This window comes from Podarcis filfolensis (genome assembly GCF_964270895.1).
Source record: "Podarcis filfolensis genome assembly, chromosome: 10".
NCBI lineage: Eukaryota > Metazoa > Chordata > Lepidosauria > Squamata > Lacertidae > Podarcis > Podarcis filfolensis.
This window is the reverse complement of record NC_139612.1, coordinates 73,345,242-73,360,068: the sequence shown is the minus strand read 5'-3', so window position 1 is coordinate 73,360,068 and position 14,827 is coordinate 73,345,242. Positions and strand designations below refer to the sequence as shown.

The 14,827-nt window shown below is 46.8% G+C and overlaps 2 protein-coding genes and 2 long non-coding RNA genes across 6 annotated transcripts in view; 2 read left to right on the top strand and 2 right to left on the bottom strand.

Annotated features, from left to right (window-relative positions):
* Positions 1-7,296, bottom strand: part of LOC310743194 — a 75,498-nt gene extending 68,202 nt beyond the window's left edge. Inside the window, exon 1 of the long non-coding RNA XR_014538873.1 lies at positions 7,186-7,296. This is a non-coding gene — a long non-coding RNA (uncharacterized lncRNA). The remainder of the gene's footprint in view (positions 1-7,185) is intronic.
* Positions 1-14,827, bottom strand: part of LOC310744088 (uncharacterized protein) — a gene marked incomplete at its 3' end in the record, with an annotated part of 165,157 nt that overhangs the window by 138,862 nt on the left and 11,468 nt on the right. The gene's annotated exons all lie outside the window — the stretch shown is intronic.
* LOC310742909 (uncharacterized protein) lies at positions 32-13,260 on the top strand. 3 transcript variants are annotated; one of them, XM_083572738.1, is made up of 6 exons: positions 32-223; positions 1,133-1,305; positions 2,692-2,830; positions 3,959-6,550; positions 6,922-7,825; positions 12,612-13,260. In XM_083572738.1, exon 4 carries the CDS (start codon positions 4,082-4,084, stop codon positions 6,329-6,331), a length of 2,250 nt encoding a protein of 749 aa, XP_083428864.1. In that variant the 5' UTR covers positions 32-223; positions 1,133-1,305; positions 2,692-2,830; positions 3,959-4,081; the 3' UTR covers positions 6,332-6,550; positions 6,922-7,825; positions 12,612-13,260. The 3 variants fall into 3 exon arrangements, with proteins under 3 accessions (XP_083428864.1, XP_083428862.1, XP_083428863.1); XM_083572736.1 differs by having other exon boundaries at positions 3,959-6,634; positions 6,922-7,676; positions 12,457-13,260; XM_083572737.1 differs by having other exon boundaries at positions 3,959-6,807; positions 6,892-7,676; positions 12,457-13,260.
* On the top strand, positions 8,259-10,260 carry LOC310743212. Its single transcript, XR_014538886.1, has 2 exons — positions 8,259-9,287; positions 9,352-10,260. It is a non-coding gene; the product is annotated as an uncharacterized lncRNA (long non-coding RNA).

Below are 14,827 nucleotides of genomic sequence, written 5' to 3'. Positions count from 1 at the left end.
CCTCCTCCAATCCGGCTCTCCTGTTCCAGGAATGGGGGGGGTGAGCCCCCTCCCAAACTGCCTGCTTCTCCCGGAAGTGGAGCTTCCACTCCGGATTGCTGCTCTGCGCCGCAGCTCTAGGGGGGCGCGCTTTTGGAAAGGGGAGGAGGGGCGGCAGGTAAATCCCCCCCCCCCACGTGGATGTTGCAGGAAAGGAAAGGAGAATCGGAGCGAGGACAAAGAGGTAAAGGGGTCGCGGAGGAGAGGGGAGAAAAGGACCCAGAGACCCCCGCCAGCTCCCCAAAGCGCCTTCCGTGGGGCCTGGATCCCTGCATGCGTGCTGTTAAGGGGGCTTTTCTTGGCAGGGGTGGACATGGGGCGCCCACCCACGGGGTCCCACGGGGACTCCCTGGCCCCGTTTTCCCCGCGCAGGCATCCCTGGGGCGCGGAGAAGCGGGCCAGGAAAGGGTTAAGGGGTGCGGGAGACGCCTGGATAGAGACCCCCTGTCCCTCCCCGGCTCGTCTTGGGGGAGACTTCGGGAGAAAGAGAGGGGGTCATGGAAGTGGGGGGAGAAGGGAAGAGGCACCCCCGGCTCACGGAAACGCAGCAATGGGGGGGGGGGGAGAGGAAGACCAGTCTTTGGGGAGACATCTCCATCATGACGCCCACGATGAATCTCCGGAAGGGCCGCCTTGGCTTCTCCCTCCCGCCCAGGAATGGGCCCCCCCTTCAAGGCAACCAGAGGGGGATCCCTGGAAAGTGGGGGGTCCAGTCCCCCCACCCTTCCTTCCTACAAGCTCCATCCTCTTCCCACCCCATAAGCCCCTGCCCTGTCCGGATGCAGCGATTCTGCCCAGTCCAACCATTGTTCCCCTGGAGAGGAGAGGAAATCCCGAGAGGAAGAGGGGAGGGGAGAGGCCTTCTCAGAAGCGGCTCTTGGTTTCCGCAATCCCACCCAGGAATCAGCCAGAAACCTTTTCCTCTCTCTCAGGCTTCCATCTTTAAGTCTCTTTTCAACTGCCTGGTTGATTGAGGATGAGGATAATGTACACCTGTCATCAGAAACAGGGGTGCAGAATCCATGGAATGGCTCTCAGGGCTGATATAGAAGTTGCACCTCAAAAGCATTTCTGTTCCTCTTATTCTTTGTAGGCAGTGTCAGAGTGACTGACAAGCTGAGATACAATCCATCAGCATCTGATGACAGCGACTCCATGAATCTTCCCAGTCAAAGGACCCATTTTCATGATAGACAGTGCCTGGGGCTGGAGGCTCTACACACCGGGTTTGCCTGTGCAGGTCAAAGACTGCCAGTACTAGCACAGGTGAGGTGTGTGACCTTCCCAGATTTACAGACTGTATGTGAATGAGAGTTTGTGGGTGGGATTATAATTTACGGCAACCCTGTGATTTTCTCCACCCATAACATTTCGTAAGCTAATATTGCAGTAAAAATTCCAAAATAACTACAAAAAATCACACGATAATAATAATAATACAGTGGTACCTCAGGTTAAGAACTGGATTCGTTCTGGAGGTCTGTTCTTAACCTGAAACTGTTCTTAATCTGTGGTACCACTTTAGCTAATGGGGTCTCCTGCCGCCGCCACGCAATTTCTGTTCTCATCCTGAAGCAAAGTTCTTAACCCAAGGTATTATTTCTGGGTTAGCAGACTCTGTAACCTGAAGCGTCTGTAACCCGAGGTTCCACTGTAGAAGTTCTAGTATGAGTATCTTCCCCCAGCTGCTCTGGGCAGCTTACAGTACATATAGGTAAAGGTAAAGGGACCCCTGACCATTAGGTCCAGTTGTGGCCGACTCTGGGGTTGCGGCGCTCATCTCACTTTATTGGCCGAGGGAGCCGGCGTACAGCTTCCGGGTCATGTGGCCAGCATGACTAAGCCGCTTCTGGAGAACCAGAGCAGAGCACGGAAACACCGTTTACCTTCCCGCCGGAGCAGTACCTATTTATCTACTTGCTCTTTGATGTGCTTCGAACTGCTAGGTTGTCAGGAGCAGGGACCGAGCAACGGGAGCTCACCCCATCGCGGGGATTCGAGCCGCCAACCTTCTGATCAGGAAGGCTCTATTGTTTAACCCACGACACCCAGCTGTCTTCTAAATGTCAGATGGTTGCCTGTTTCCTTGCGCTCTGAAGGGAGGGCATTCCATGGGGCAGGAGGCCCTCTGCCTGGTTCCCTGGAGCTTCACTTCTAACAGCAAGGGAAGCAGCAGAAGACCTTCGGATGCTCCTTCAGGTCCACAGGGCCGAGGCTGAGGAGGGCTTTAGGTTGCAGATCTTGCTCCTCCATAATGATCAATGTATAGTTAGCAGAGTAGGAGAAAACACTCAGAGGCAGCAAAAAAAAAATTCAGCTGAGAAATTTATTACCAAAGACAGATAAGCATAACAGGATCCCAAAAATAGCAGAAACTTAATTTACAGTAAAACCCTGACTTAGCATACCAAAACAGCACTCAAGTAAGAAACAGACAGACAGAGTAGAGTAATATCAGAATAGGAAGTGGGAGCAGGCGCATTTCAATACTGTAATTTATATATAATTCAATGTCAGAGTAACCCTGAGACTAGATAACAAGCCTCCGGGTGGACGTGCCCCATCTGCCCTTCACTTTCCTCTTCCACACGGGCATAATCTGCCTTCTGGACTTTGGGATTCACAGTTGTTCTCCTCCTTTCCATCCACCAGGGCTTGACTTCAGGTGCAGCAGAATTCCCCAGCCCCCGAAGGATTTGAGACCCATCAGCTTTCCTCACCTGGTTTAGCCGGCTGGTTGAAGCCGTTGCTTGAAGCCCTGTTGCATGCTGACAGCTTCTGGAAGCCACAGGTGAGAACTGAGTGCAGGGTGGAGACCAAGGGTGGAAAAATGACCCCAGAAGGTGCAGGACATGTCCCCCACCAAAGGAACTACTGCTCCCCAACACCCCATGACATCTAGATTCAGTAGGTAGACGTGTTGGTCTGACACATTTGAAATAAAAAATTAAAAAATAGTCCAGTAGCACCTTAGAGACCAACTAAGATTGTCCTAAGCTTTCGTGTGCATGCACACTTCTTCAGATACACTGACACAGATGTCACCAGACCCTTGTATATCGTGGGAGGGTGGAGTGGGGTTTTTCTCAGAAGGGTACTCCTACTACCATCTCCCACTACCCATCACTATATGAAGAAGTGTGCATGCACACAAAAGCTTATACCTAGAAGAAACTTAGTTGATCCCTAAGGTGCTACTGGACTACTTTTTTACTTCAACTGCGTCAGACCAATATGGCTACCTACCATTAAGTACAGTTATCTCCTGGCCTTGAATATCCTGCTTTTCAGTACCAGATTAGGATAGTCCTCTGTCAGAAGACAAGCAGAGGATCAGGCAGCACATCATCATTATAAAGAACCATTGGGGTGGGTGTTTCCGCCTGGGATTCCCATGTGCCAGCTGCTTTCCTTCTGCTTCTCCTGCTCTCTCCATGCAATGTGAGGCATGTAGACACAGGTCCATCTCCAAGAACAGGAGCTTCCCTGAGCACCCATTCAGCTGACTCTAAGCACCAAGCCTTGTCACTAGTTCTCTGACTGACTCAGACCACAGTCCCCAGAAAAGATGTAGACCAGGGTCTCCAAAAATAGTCCATATGGACCTCCTGAGGTCAGTGAGACTGTGCAGGTGATTCATGAAGATCTAGAGGTGGAAACAGGGACAACCACTTGATTGGAAAGGATTTCCCACAGGACAACAGTATTCCAAGGTCATGCTGTGTTATTAAAGATGATTGAGGATTATGAAAGGTTGTTGATGCATTACTACCATTTGACATCATACCATTTTCATTTCCTAAAAATTGGGAACATAGGTAGGACATGGGAGAATGTAGGAGATGCTGAAATAAGAGAAGGTGCTAATGACGGTTGATGTGTGCTTTTTTCTGTGTTCTCTTTCCTGAAACCCAAACAGGATTTCCTTTCTGTCCTATCTGAAAAAGGTGATGGAGAAGACAGAATTGCGGGGGACAGGGCACCTTTCGTTTCATTAGGAATAGCCATTAAAATGTGTGAAATGTGGAATATGCTTCACTGAATGAGCACACATAGTTCACATCAACAAACACAAAAAGGAAAGAACCCATTTAAAAGTATGGAGTGCGGAAAGAGCTTCTCTTTCAGTGCAAAACTTAGAGCATTCGAGGAGACTCACACAGAAATAAAATACTTTAAGTGCAGGGAGTGCGGGAAGAACTTCAGTCAGAGTGGAAACCTTAAATTGCACAAACGGACTCACACATGGAAACAAGTTAAATGCATGGAGTGTGGAAAGAGCTTCAGTTACTATTCAGGCCTTAGATCCCATCAATGGACTCACACAGGGGGGAAACCCTATGAATGTATGGAGTGTGGAAAGAGATTCAGTCAGAGTGGACACCTTAGACAACATCAACAGATTCATACAGGGGAGAAACCATTCAAATGTATGGATTGTGGAAAGAGCTTCAGTCAGAGTGGACACCTTAGACAACATCAACAGATTCACACAACGGAGAAACCGTTTCAGTGTATGGAGTGTGAAAAGAGCTTTAGTCATAGTGGAAGCCTTAGGAACCATCAACGGACTCACACAGGGGAGAAACCATTTAAATGCATGGAGTGTGGAAAGGACTTCAGTCAGAATGGACACCTTAGATCCCATCAACGGACTCACACTGGGGAGAAACCATATAAATGTATGGAGTGTGGAAAGTGTTTTTGTGATAGTGGAAGCCTTAGATCACACCAACGGGCTCACACAGGGGAGAAACCATTTCAGTGTATGGAGTGTGGAAAGTGTTTTCGTGATCGTGGAAGCCTTAGATCACATCAACGGGCTCACACAGGGGAGAAACCATTTCAATGTATGGAGTGTGGAAAGAATTTTAGTGATAGTGGAAGCCTTAGATCACATCAACGGACTCACACAGGGGAGAAACCATATAAATGCATTGAGTGTGGAAAGAGCTTTAGTGATAATGGAAGCCTTAGAACACATCAACGGACTCACACAGGGGAGAAACCATTTCAATGTATGGAGTGTGGAAAGGACTTCAGTCAGAATGGACACCTTAGATCCCATCAACGGACTCACACTGGGGAGAAACCATATAAATGTATAGAGTGTGGAAAGAGCTTTAGTGATAATGGAAGCCTTAGAAGACATCAACGGACTCACACAGGGGAGAAACCATTTCAATGTATGGAGTGTGGAAAGAATTTTAGTGATAATGGAAGCCTTAGGAACCATCAACGGACTCACACAGGGGAGAAACCATTTAAATGCATGGAGTGTGGAAAGAGCTTCAGATATAGTGGACACCTTAGATCACATCAACGGACTCACACAGGGGAGAAACCATTTAAATGTATGGAATGTGGAAAGGACTTCAGTCAGAATGGACACCTTAGATCCCATCAACGGACTCACACAGGGGAGAAACCATTTAAATGCATGGAGTGTGGAAAGAGCTTCAGATATAGTGGACACCTTAGATCACATCAACGGACTCACACAGGGGAGAAACCATATGAATGTATGGAGTGTGGAAAGAGCTTTAATGATAGTGGAAATCTTAGAAGACATCAACGGACTCACACAGGGGAGAAACCATTTACATGCATGGAGTGTGGAAAGAGCTTCAGTCAGAGTACAGAGCTTAGATCACACCAACGGACTCACACAGGGGAGAAACCATTTCAATGTATGGAGTGTGGAAAGAGTTTTAGTGATAGTGGAAGCCTTAGATCACATCAACGGGCTCACACAGGGGAGAAACCATATGAATGTATGGAATGTGGAAAGAGTTTCCATTGTAATACAAGCCTTAGATCACATCAACGGACTCATACAGGGGAGAAACCATTTAAATGTATTGAGTGTGGAAAGAGCTATAGTATTAGTGGAAGCCTTAGATACCATCAACGGACTCACACAGGGGAGAAACCATATAAATGTATAGAGTGTGGAAAGAGTTTCCATTGTAATACAAGCCTTAGAACACATCAACGGAGACACACAGGGGAGAAACCATTTCAATGTATGGAGTGTGGAAAGAGTTTTAGTAATAGTGGAAGCCTTAGAAGACATCAACAGACTCACACAGGGGTGAAACCATTTAAATGCATGGAGTGTGGAAAGGACTTCAGTCAGAGTGGAACACTTAAAAAACATCAACAGACTCACAGTGTGGAAAGAGTTTCCGTTGTAATACAAGCCTTAGATCACATCAACGGACTCATACAGGAGAGAAACCATTTACATGTGTGGAGTGTGGAAAGAGCTTCAGTTATAGTGGAAACCTGAGAATACATCAACAGACTCACATAGGTAAGAAACCATTTAAATGTATGGAGTGCGGAAAGACATTTGGTGATAATGAAAATCTTAGAACACATCAACGGACACACACACGGTAGAAACCACTTCAATGTATGGAGTGTGAAAAGAGTTTTAGTAATAGTGGATGTCTTAGGAAACATCAACAGACTCACACAGGGGAGAAACCATTTCAATGTATGGAGTGTGGAAGGAGCTTCAGTCAGAGTGGAACCCTTGATTTTTGTCAGCAAACTCACACAAAAAACAAACCTTATAAATATCAGGAAAGTAGATAGAGGTTCACTCTTAGTGGAAGTTCAGAAATCATTCCTAAAAGCATGAGGTATATGTGAAGTTCTGGTGTTTACATGTAAAACATTATAATAATGAAATAAGGCAACATCTCACAATGGTGAGTATAATTTTAGATGAAAGTACCTTTGGTTTTTGCACCAAACTCTGTCACCCCCCCCCACCGCATGATCTCCCAGCACTGCTTCTTCACCAGAACTTCATTGCTGCCTCCTGCCCTGCGCGTTCTGAAGAAAACTTGAAATACTGAAATTGAATGGGAGATTTCCCCCCAAGCCTAATTTCAAGAGGGGGAAGGAGGGTCTGCAGGTACCACGGAAGTCTCCTGGTGGGCCCACCGTCACTCATGAACCCCGGGACAATCTACTGCCATCAGCAAACTTTGCCCCCTCCCTGCTCCCTCCTAAGTCTAGATCATTTATGAACAAGTTGAAAAGCCGCAGGTCCCAATACTGAGCTTGAGGGGACTCCGCTTTCTGCTCCTCTCCTGTCCGTTTTCTCTCTTGGTGTTTCAGAAGGAGGGCTGCCTCCAACAGAGGGGGCACATTTCTTCTAGGGGCACATTTCTAGGGGCACATTCCCCACGGTGCCCCCCAGCCTGGCTCCACTCGGCCAGAGCAGCTGCATTTTGTTTCGCTGCAGGTGAGCCTTCCCCCTGCAACGTGGGGTTTTAAAGGAACTTCGGGGGGGGGGATCAGCGAGAAGGAGCTTCTGGATCCTGTGCAGCCCCCTCCCCACCTGCTCCCTTCAGGTTTCCTGAGCCCCTCCCTTTTTCATTTCAAGGATTGGGGGTCCCCCACAGCCCTCAGGGCACCTAAGCATCGGGGGGGGGAGCTATTTTGTTTCCTGAGGGCAGGAATCACAATCCTGGCACACTGCAGGATCTCTGGGTTTTAGGTATGGGGGTGAAAAAAGGTGGGGGGGAGGTGGAAAAGAGGTGGTAGGGGAAATATCCTGGGGTGTGGATTTTATTTTATTTTTATAATCATTTTTATTGATTTTTCAAAAAAAACCCTGAGTGCTCGCTGAAAGGACAGATCGTGAAGCTGAGGCTCCAAGACTTTGGCCACCTCATGAGAAGAGAAGACTCCCTGGAAAAGACCCTGATGTTGGGGAAGATGGAGGGCACAAGGAGAAGGGGACGACGGAGGACGGGATGGTGGGACAGTGTTCTCAAAGCTACCAGCATGAGGGAGGCAGTGGAAGACAGGAGTGCCTGGCGTGCTCTGGTCCAGGGGGTCACGAAGAGGCGGACACGACTAAACGACTAAACAACAAATATCGAGATGTGGAAAAATGGAAACAAAATGTGGGAAATATGGAAACAACAAGGAGAAGCAGGACTAAGATGTGGAGATCTGCTCCAGAGATCCAGACTGTGGGGAGGCCCAAGAAATTAATAAATTTGGACTATAATTTGATCTTTTTTATTCTTGTTTTTTTATTTTTTAATTGAAGTATTATGATTGGGTATTTAATTGAGGCGAACCAAAGGGGTGGCGGTGGGGACAGGCCGCCCCAGTGCCCACGCCTTCACCACCTCGCTCTCTGCTGGAGGAGGCAGGCAGGGAAGAGAACAGGGCAGAACGGAGGCAGGCGAGCCAACAAGTGAGGGGGCAGAGTTGGCTGCTGGGGGGGGGATGCACTTGAGCTGCTGCCTCTTGAGTTGCTCTGTCTGTCAGGTTGCCCTCCTGTGCCCCCCCCTCCCAAGCAGGGCTCCTGTGCCTTGTTTGTTGTAATTGAAAGCAGGAGCTGAAGATTTCGCAAGCGATAAACTATAAGATAAAATAAGAAACTCCTAGAAGTAACAGATGAGGCTAAGAGATAGAGAAAGATCAATAATAATGATTATTGTGGATTACAATTGGAAGTAGGGATAAGAAGTTTGTAATGAAAGAGGATATTGATGTTTCAGATATGAAATTGGGAACTGCTAAATATGTGTTATGATGAAATTCAGATTGGAAGATGTCGAGGAAGTCTTCTAGCAATGTAAATATACCAGGGAATAAGAAGGGGAAAAATTCTTCTTTTATCTTTTGCATTTTTATTGTTAAGTTTTTATGTTGTGTTAAATGTAATGTTCTTTTCTGTGTTTATGTTTATGTATTATAAGAGCCTGGCGTGCTCTGGTCCATGGAGTCATGAAGAGCCGGACACAACTAAACGACTAAACAACAACAAAATTATAAGAGAAAACCAATAAATTTTTTTTTTTGGGGGGGGGAACCCAGCACCTTCTAGCTTCGTCAGGGCAAGCATATTGTTAGGTGGGCGTGAGCTCCGTCTTCCTTGAGGCAAGTGTGCTTTGTGGCAGCTTTGCTTCATGAGAAGTCACGCAGCAATTTGGAGCTCAATAAGCCAAGGAGCAAACCAAAATTCTTGGCGTCCTCAGTTTAGGGCTAAACTACCGAAGACCCTGCAATAAAACCCTGCATATGTTTGCCCAGAAGTATGCCAGATGGACGCTAGTGTAGACTTTCCCCCCGCAAATGTGCTTAGTAAACTCTGCAGTTCTGCAGCCGAATCCCAACGCATAAATAATGTTGCAGTCCTGACCCCTGACTCCACTTCCCTGGGTGTATTCTGCACCGGACTGAGCAGACGGGGGGAAGATGGCACTCCAAGTGTATCTTAAACACCTTCCATCCTGTTCTCTGTCATCTTTCTACTACACCTTTAAATGCTGACAGTTATCTGGTCTGGATAAAAGAGAACATGTTCCCGACAAGTGTGTGCGCATAAGTGCATGCGTAGGCTGGAATTTGAACTGCTGAGGCTGGGAGGTTTGCAAAAGAAAACAAGGTGCAGGATGTCCAATGGTAGCTGGCCAAGGGGATTGCTTGCATCTGAGACAGGAGAGTGCTTGGGCATGAAGGTATCGCTGGACATGACTTTATAAGGGGATGTGAAATTCTGTGAAGAAGCTCGCTGGTACAATTCATGAGAACAAACCAACTTCGTATGAAACGTGAATAGGGCGCTGTCTTTGCTCTGTAATCTTTTGACTCAGGCATGGTTCCACGCCACTCTCCCCCAAAACAATGATTTCTTTCTGAGGTCTCAGGTGATCCTAACTGGAGATGAGAATGTTGTGTGAGATGCACATGAAGAAGTTTCTCTGGTGATGCTTCAATCTAAGGGGTTTTGTTTTTCAACCGCAGAATCTTAACTACTGAGCCTTGGAAGAAGTACGCTTGCAAATGATTATTGGGTAGTGAAGGTGTGGGGTGTAAAATTGTATTGCAGTCAAATGCAACATTCCTACAAGGCACATGCTGGGGAATGCTTGTGTCACTCAGGAGAAGACTTGCTAGTTCCTCCTGAGCTGGGACAGACTTCCTCTGCATGGCACTTCATGTAGGTGTGGCCTGTTCTTGGACAGAGGAGCACACGGCCTCCATGTTCTGCTCTTCTTCTTCTCCTTTTTGTGTTCCTACAAGTTAGGAAGAAGTGACTGCTCAGTTGCAGTCACTTGAGATTATTTCCCTTATGGGATAGTTCATGTCGATATATATAGAGTTATGTAACTTAGGTCTGCCTTCAGGGATCTTATTGTGAACTGGATGATTGTAAGTAAACTAGTTTTATGTTAACTTTAATCAGATAACCGTGTCTATTCTTTTAGGAGGGATATAAAAAGGGATCTTACCAGGAATCCTAAATAGTGAGGCTCAGACGAGCCTGCAACTAGCTAACTGCTGTGTGATTTAAAAGAGGGATTGTTTAACAACTCTGCTAAGTTATAGAACTTGAAGATGCAAGTTAGGAAGGATATCATAAAAGAATATATCCTCTCCTGCCTCCCTAAACATTCCCACAGAAAGAGCCTGGGGTTGGGTGTCACCTCCCCTTGGAGCGAGCGACCAGCAGGGATGCCTCTGAGCTGCCTCCGTGTGTTATGCTCAGCCCACCGTTCCCCATACAGACATCTCTGGCAATGGTTGCTGATGAGGGCTTACTGCCCATGCTGCCTTGTTTTGAATAGGATGGTGGGCAGTCCTCTGACAACTCACAGAGCTGTTTTCAGGATCTGGAGGGCAAGGACTGATGTAGTGTAGCAGTTAAAGTGTGAGATGTGAGTCAAACTCCTCTTCCTGCAACCTCAACTCTTCGTATGCATGGCGATAATAACACTGGACAGCCTTGCAGGGCCGTTGTTTAGATTACTGAGATAATATATGTTATATTTTGTAATGCTTTAAATGTGCTACATAAATGCTAAAGTATTCTTAAGTAAAGCTGAGTATTGGTTGGTGCAAAGTGAAAGGGCCAAGAGGCAGAGCCAATAGAAGAAGACGAAATCCAACGAGTAATAAAAGAATCAAAAACCCAGGACCGGATGGATTTTCGGCAAAATATTATCAAAAAACTAAATCAAACCCTGATTGCACCCTTGAAAGAAGTACTGAACAGCATTTTAAGGAAGGGAGAAGTACCTGGCAGGTCAGACTCAGAGGGAGGAGAGGAGGGGGCCAGGAGACCCAGAGGAGGCCGGTTGCTGAAGCATCCACGGAGACTCCCCTTCCTGCTGCGACCAGCTCCCCTCTCCCCTGGTCTCCTAGAGCACACAGGGAAATCCAGTTCCGACCCCATGAGCCTGTACATATTAAGGGGGGGGGTTGTCCCAACATGCATCACTTTGATCTCATTGAGAAGGAACTGTAATTACTGCCCATTCAGCCTGTTTGGAGAGCTCTTTTTGGAGCTCCTTGCAATCTCTCTTTGTTTGAACTGTGGGGTGTGAAACACAGAGCAGTCAAATACAACATTCCTAGAGTGGACATAAAAGGGGATGTCTGGACCAGCCAGTCAGAACATCCTGTTTCCTCCTGGGCTGGGACAAACTTCCTCTACATGTGACTAGAGGTGGGCGTGACCTCACCTGTGCAGGTAACAACATACCACAGGGCGGGCAGCCATCTCTCTCTCTGACTCCATTCCTTGAAGAAGCCACATCTCCTTAGCCTGAGATGCTCTCTTGGCTTCAAGAGAGGACAAAGGAACTATTTCCTTATGGGATAGATTCCAGGTGTATATATTTTGTAACCTAAGTCTGCCTTCTGGGATCCTTCTGTGAACAGAATGGGAGTAAACTCTTTTATATACTTTTATTTTTTAAAAAATATTTTTATTAGCAATTCAACAACATATCCAAACATATCATATTATTTACCGCCTTCCTACCCCTCAACCCCCCTCCCCTCCCCCAAAGACTTCCCTCAGCTCAGCTTCTAATTTTCAGCACAGGTGTCCACCCACCCACCGTGAGGCAGAACTTCATTAGTGCTCCACAAGCTTCCTGCGCTTTAAGTTTTGCAGCCTCCAGATGTCCCTTCCAGAAAAGTGTCTCAGTGAAAGGGACTCCCAGGGATCCGAAGGAGTGTATTGAACCAGGTTATTCATTGCTCCAAACTTTGGACTTCTGTCTGTCCTCTGGGAGAGGCTGGCCTGCCCCTTTTTCAGGGCAACTTCCTTCCCTCTGCTCCAGTATGAGGGCAGCATACATAGCTCACAGCCCCCTCTTAAATCCCGTCAACTATAAAAAAAGCAACCACTATCAAATACTTGACAATCCTAGACAGCATCTTAAAAAGCAGAGACCTCACCTTGCCAACAAAGGCTTGTATAGTTAAAGCTACGGTTTTCCCACTAGTGATGTATGGAAGTGAGATCTGGACCATAAAGAAGGCTGATTGCCAAAGAATGGATGCTTTTGAATTATGGTGCTGGAGGAGACTCTTGAGAGTCCCATGGACTGCGAGAAGATCAAACGTATCCATTCTGAAGGAAATCAGCCCTGAGTGCTCACTGGAAGGACAGATCGTGAAGCTGAGGCTCCAAGACTTTGGCCACCTCACGAGAAGAGAAGACTCCCTGGAAAAGACCCTGATGTTGGGAAAGATGGAGGGCACAAGGAGAAGGGAATGACAGAGGCAAGATGGTTGGACAGTGTTCTCGAAGCTACCAGCATGAATTTGACCAAACTGCGGGAGGCAGTGGAAGACAGGAGTGCCTGGAGTGCTCTGGTCCAGGGGGTCACGAAGAGGTGGACACAGCTAAATGACTAAACAACAACATCAAGCACTTTAAAAATCAGCACCTAGACTGTTTCAGTAAATGCCTGGGGACCTAAAACAGATGTGAATGGGCAGCGCAAATCAGAGCGCATTGTGTGTGTGCAACTTGCAAGACGGCAGAGGGACAGAGTCTCTGCTTCACGCCTCTCTCTGCTCTCCTCCTCCTCTCTTCGACTTCCCACATTTATGTGGAAATGCTACAGGTCCACCTCATAGGGAGGTTGTAAAGACAGCAGAGTTGGTTTTTATGAAGCACTTTGAACTCTCCGAGTGTCCTCTAGTTTATCTCCCCATGTTGAGCCCCCACTGCCTTTGCTCAGAGGGGCTCGGGCCCTGCCCCCCATCCCTGGGCCACCTTCCCGTTTCATTCAAGGTGCACGGCTAGGAGATGGATCTTCCGCCAAACTCCCCTTTATTCCTGTTGCCACCACAGAGAACTCTTCAACACTTCACGCCAAACATAACAAAGAAGGAAGTGTGCATCGATTCATTAAACTGATTTATTTAAAAAATAGACATAAACATGTGGTTTACTGGATCACTGCCTTGCCGTGGCGAAGGGGCTTGAAGAACTCAGAGAAGCTATGAACTACGCCGAGCAGGGCACACAAGATGAATAGGTCATAGTGGAGAGTTTTGACCAAATGTGATCCACCTGGAGGAGGAACCGGCAAGCCACTCCAGTATCCTTGCCAAGAAAACTCCATGGACAAAGACAACAGGCGTATAAAAGTTATGACGCTGGAAGATGAGCCCCTCAGGTCGGAAGGCGTCCAACATGCTACTGGGGAAGAGCGGAGGGCAAGTACAAGTAGATCCAGAGCTGATGAAGCGGCTGGGCCAAAGCCGAAAGGACGCTCAGTTGCGGATATGCCTGGAAGCGAAAGGAAAGTCCAATGATGTAAAGAAAAATATTGCATAGGAACCTGGAATGTAAGAACCATGAACCTGGGTAAGTTGGAGGTGGTCAAAAATGAGATGGCAAGAATAAATATTGACATCCTGGGCATCAGTGAACTAAAATGGACGGGAATGGGCGAATTCAGTTCGGATGACCATCACATCTGCTACTGTGGGCAAGAAACCCGTAAAAGAAATGGAGTGGCCCTCATAGTCAACAAAAGAGTGGCGAAAGCTGTACTGGGATGCAATCTCAAAAACGATAGAATGATCTCGATACGAATCCAAGGGAGACCTTTTAACATCACAGTAATCCAAGTTTATGCACCAACTACTGGTGCTGAAGAAACTGAAATTGACCAATTCTATGAAGACTTACAACACCTTATAGAAGTGACACCAAAGAAGGATGTTCTTCTCATTATAGGGGATTGAAATGCTAAAGTAGGGAGGCAAGAGATAAAAGGAACAACTGGCAAGTTTGGCCTTGGAGATCAAAACGAAGCAGGGCAAAGACTAATAGAGTTCTGTCAAGAGAACAAGCTGGTCATCACAAACACGCTTTTCCAACAACACAAGAGATGACTCTACACATGGACATCACCAGATGGGCATCATCGAAATCAGATTGATTATATTCTCTGCAGCCAAAGATGGAGAAGCTCTATACAGTCAGCAAAAACAAGACCTGGAGCTGACTGTGGCTCAGATCATCAGCTTCTTATAGCAAAATTCAAGCTTAAACTCAAGAAAGTAGGAAAAACCACTGGGCCGGTAAGATACAATCTAAGTCAAATCCCTTATGAATACACAGTGGAAGTGAGGAACAGGTTTAAGGATTTAGATTTGGTGGACAGAGTGCCTGAAGAACTATGGATGGAGGCTCGTAACATTGTACAGGAGGCAGCAACGAAAACCATCCCAATGAAAAGGAAATGCAAGAAAGCAAAGTGGCTGTCCAATGAGGCCTTACAAATAGCGGGGGAGAGAAGGCAAGCAAAATGCGAGGGAGATAGTGAAAGATACAGGAAACTGAATGCAGATTTCCAAAGAATAGCAAGGAGAGACAAGAAGGCCTTCTTAAATGAGCAATGCAAACAAATAGAGGAAAACAACAGAATGGGAAGAACCAGAGATCTGTTCAAGAAAATTGGAGATATGAAAGGAACATTTCGTACAAAGATTACCA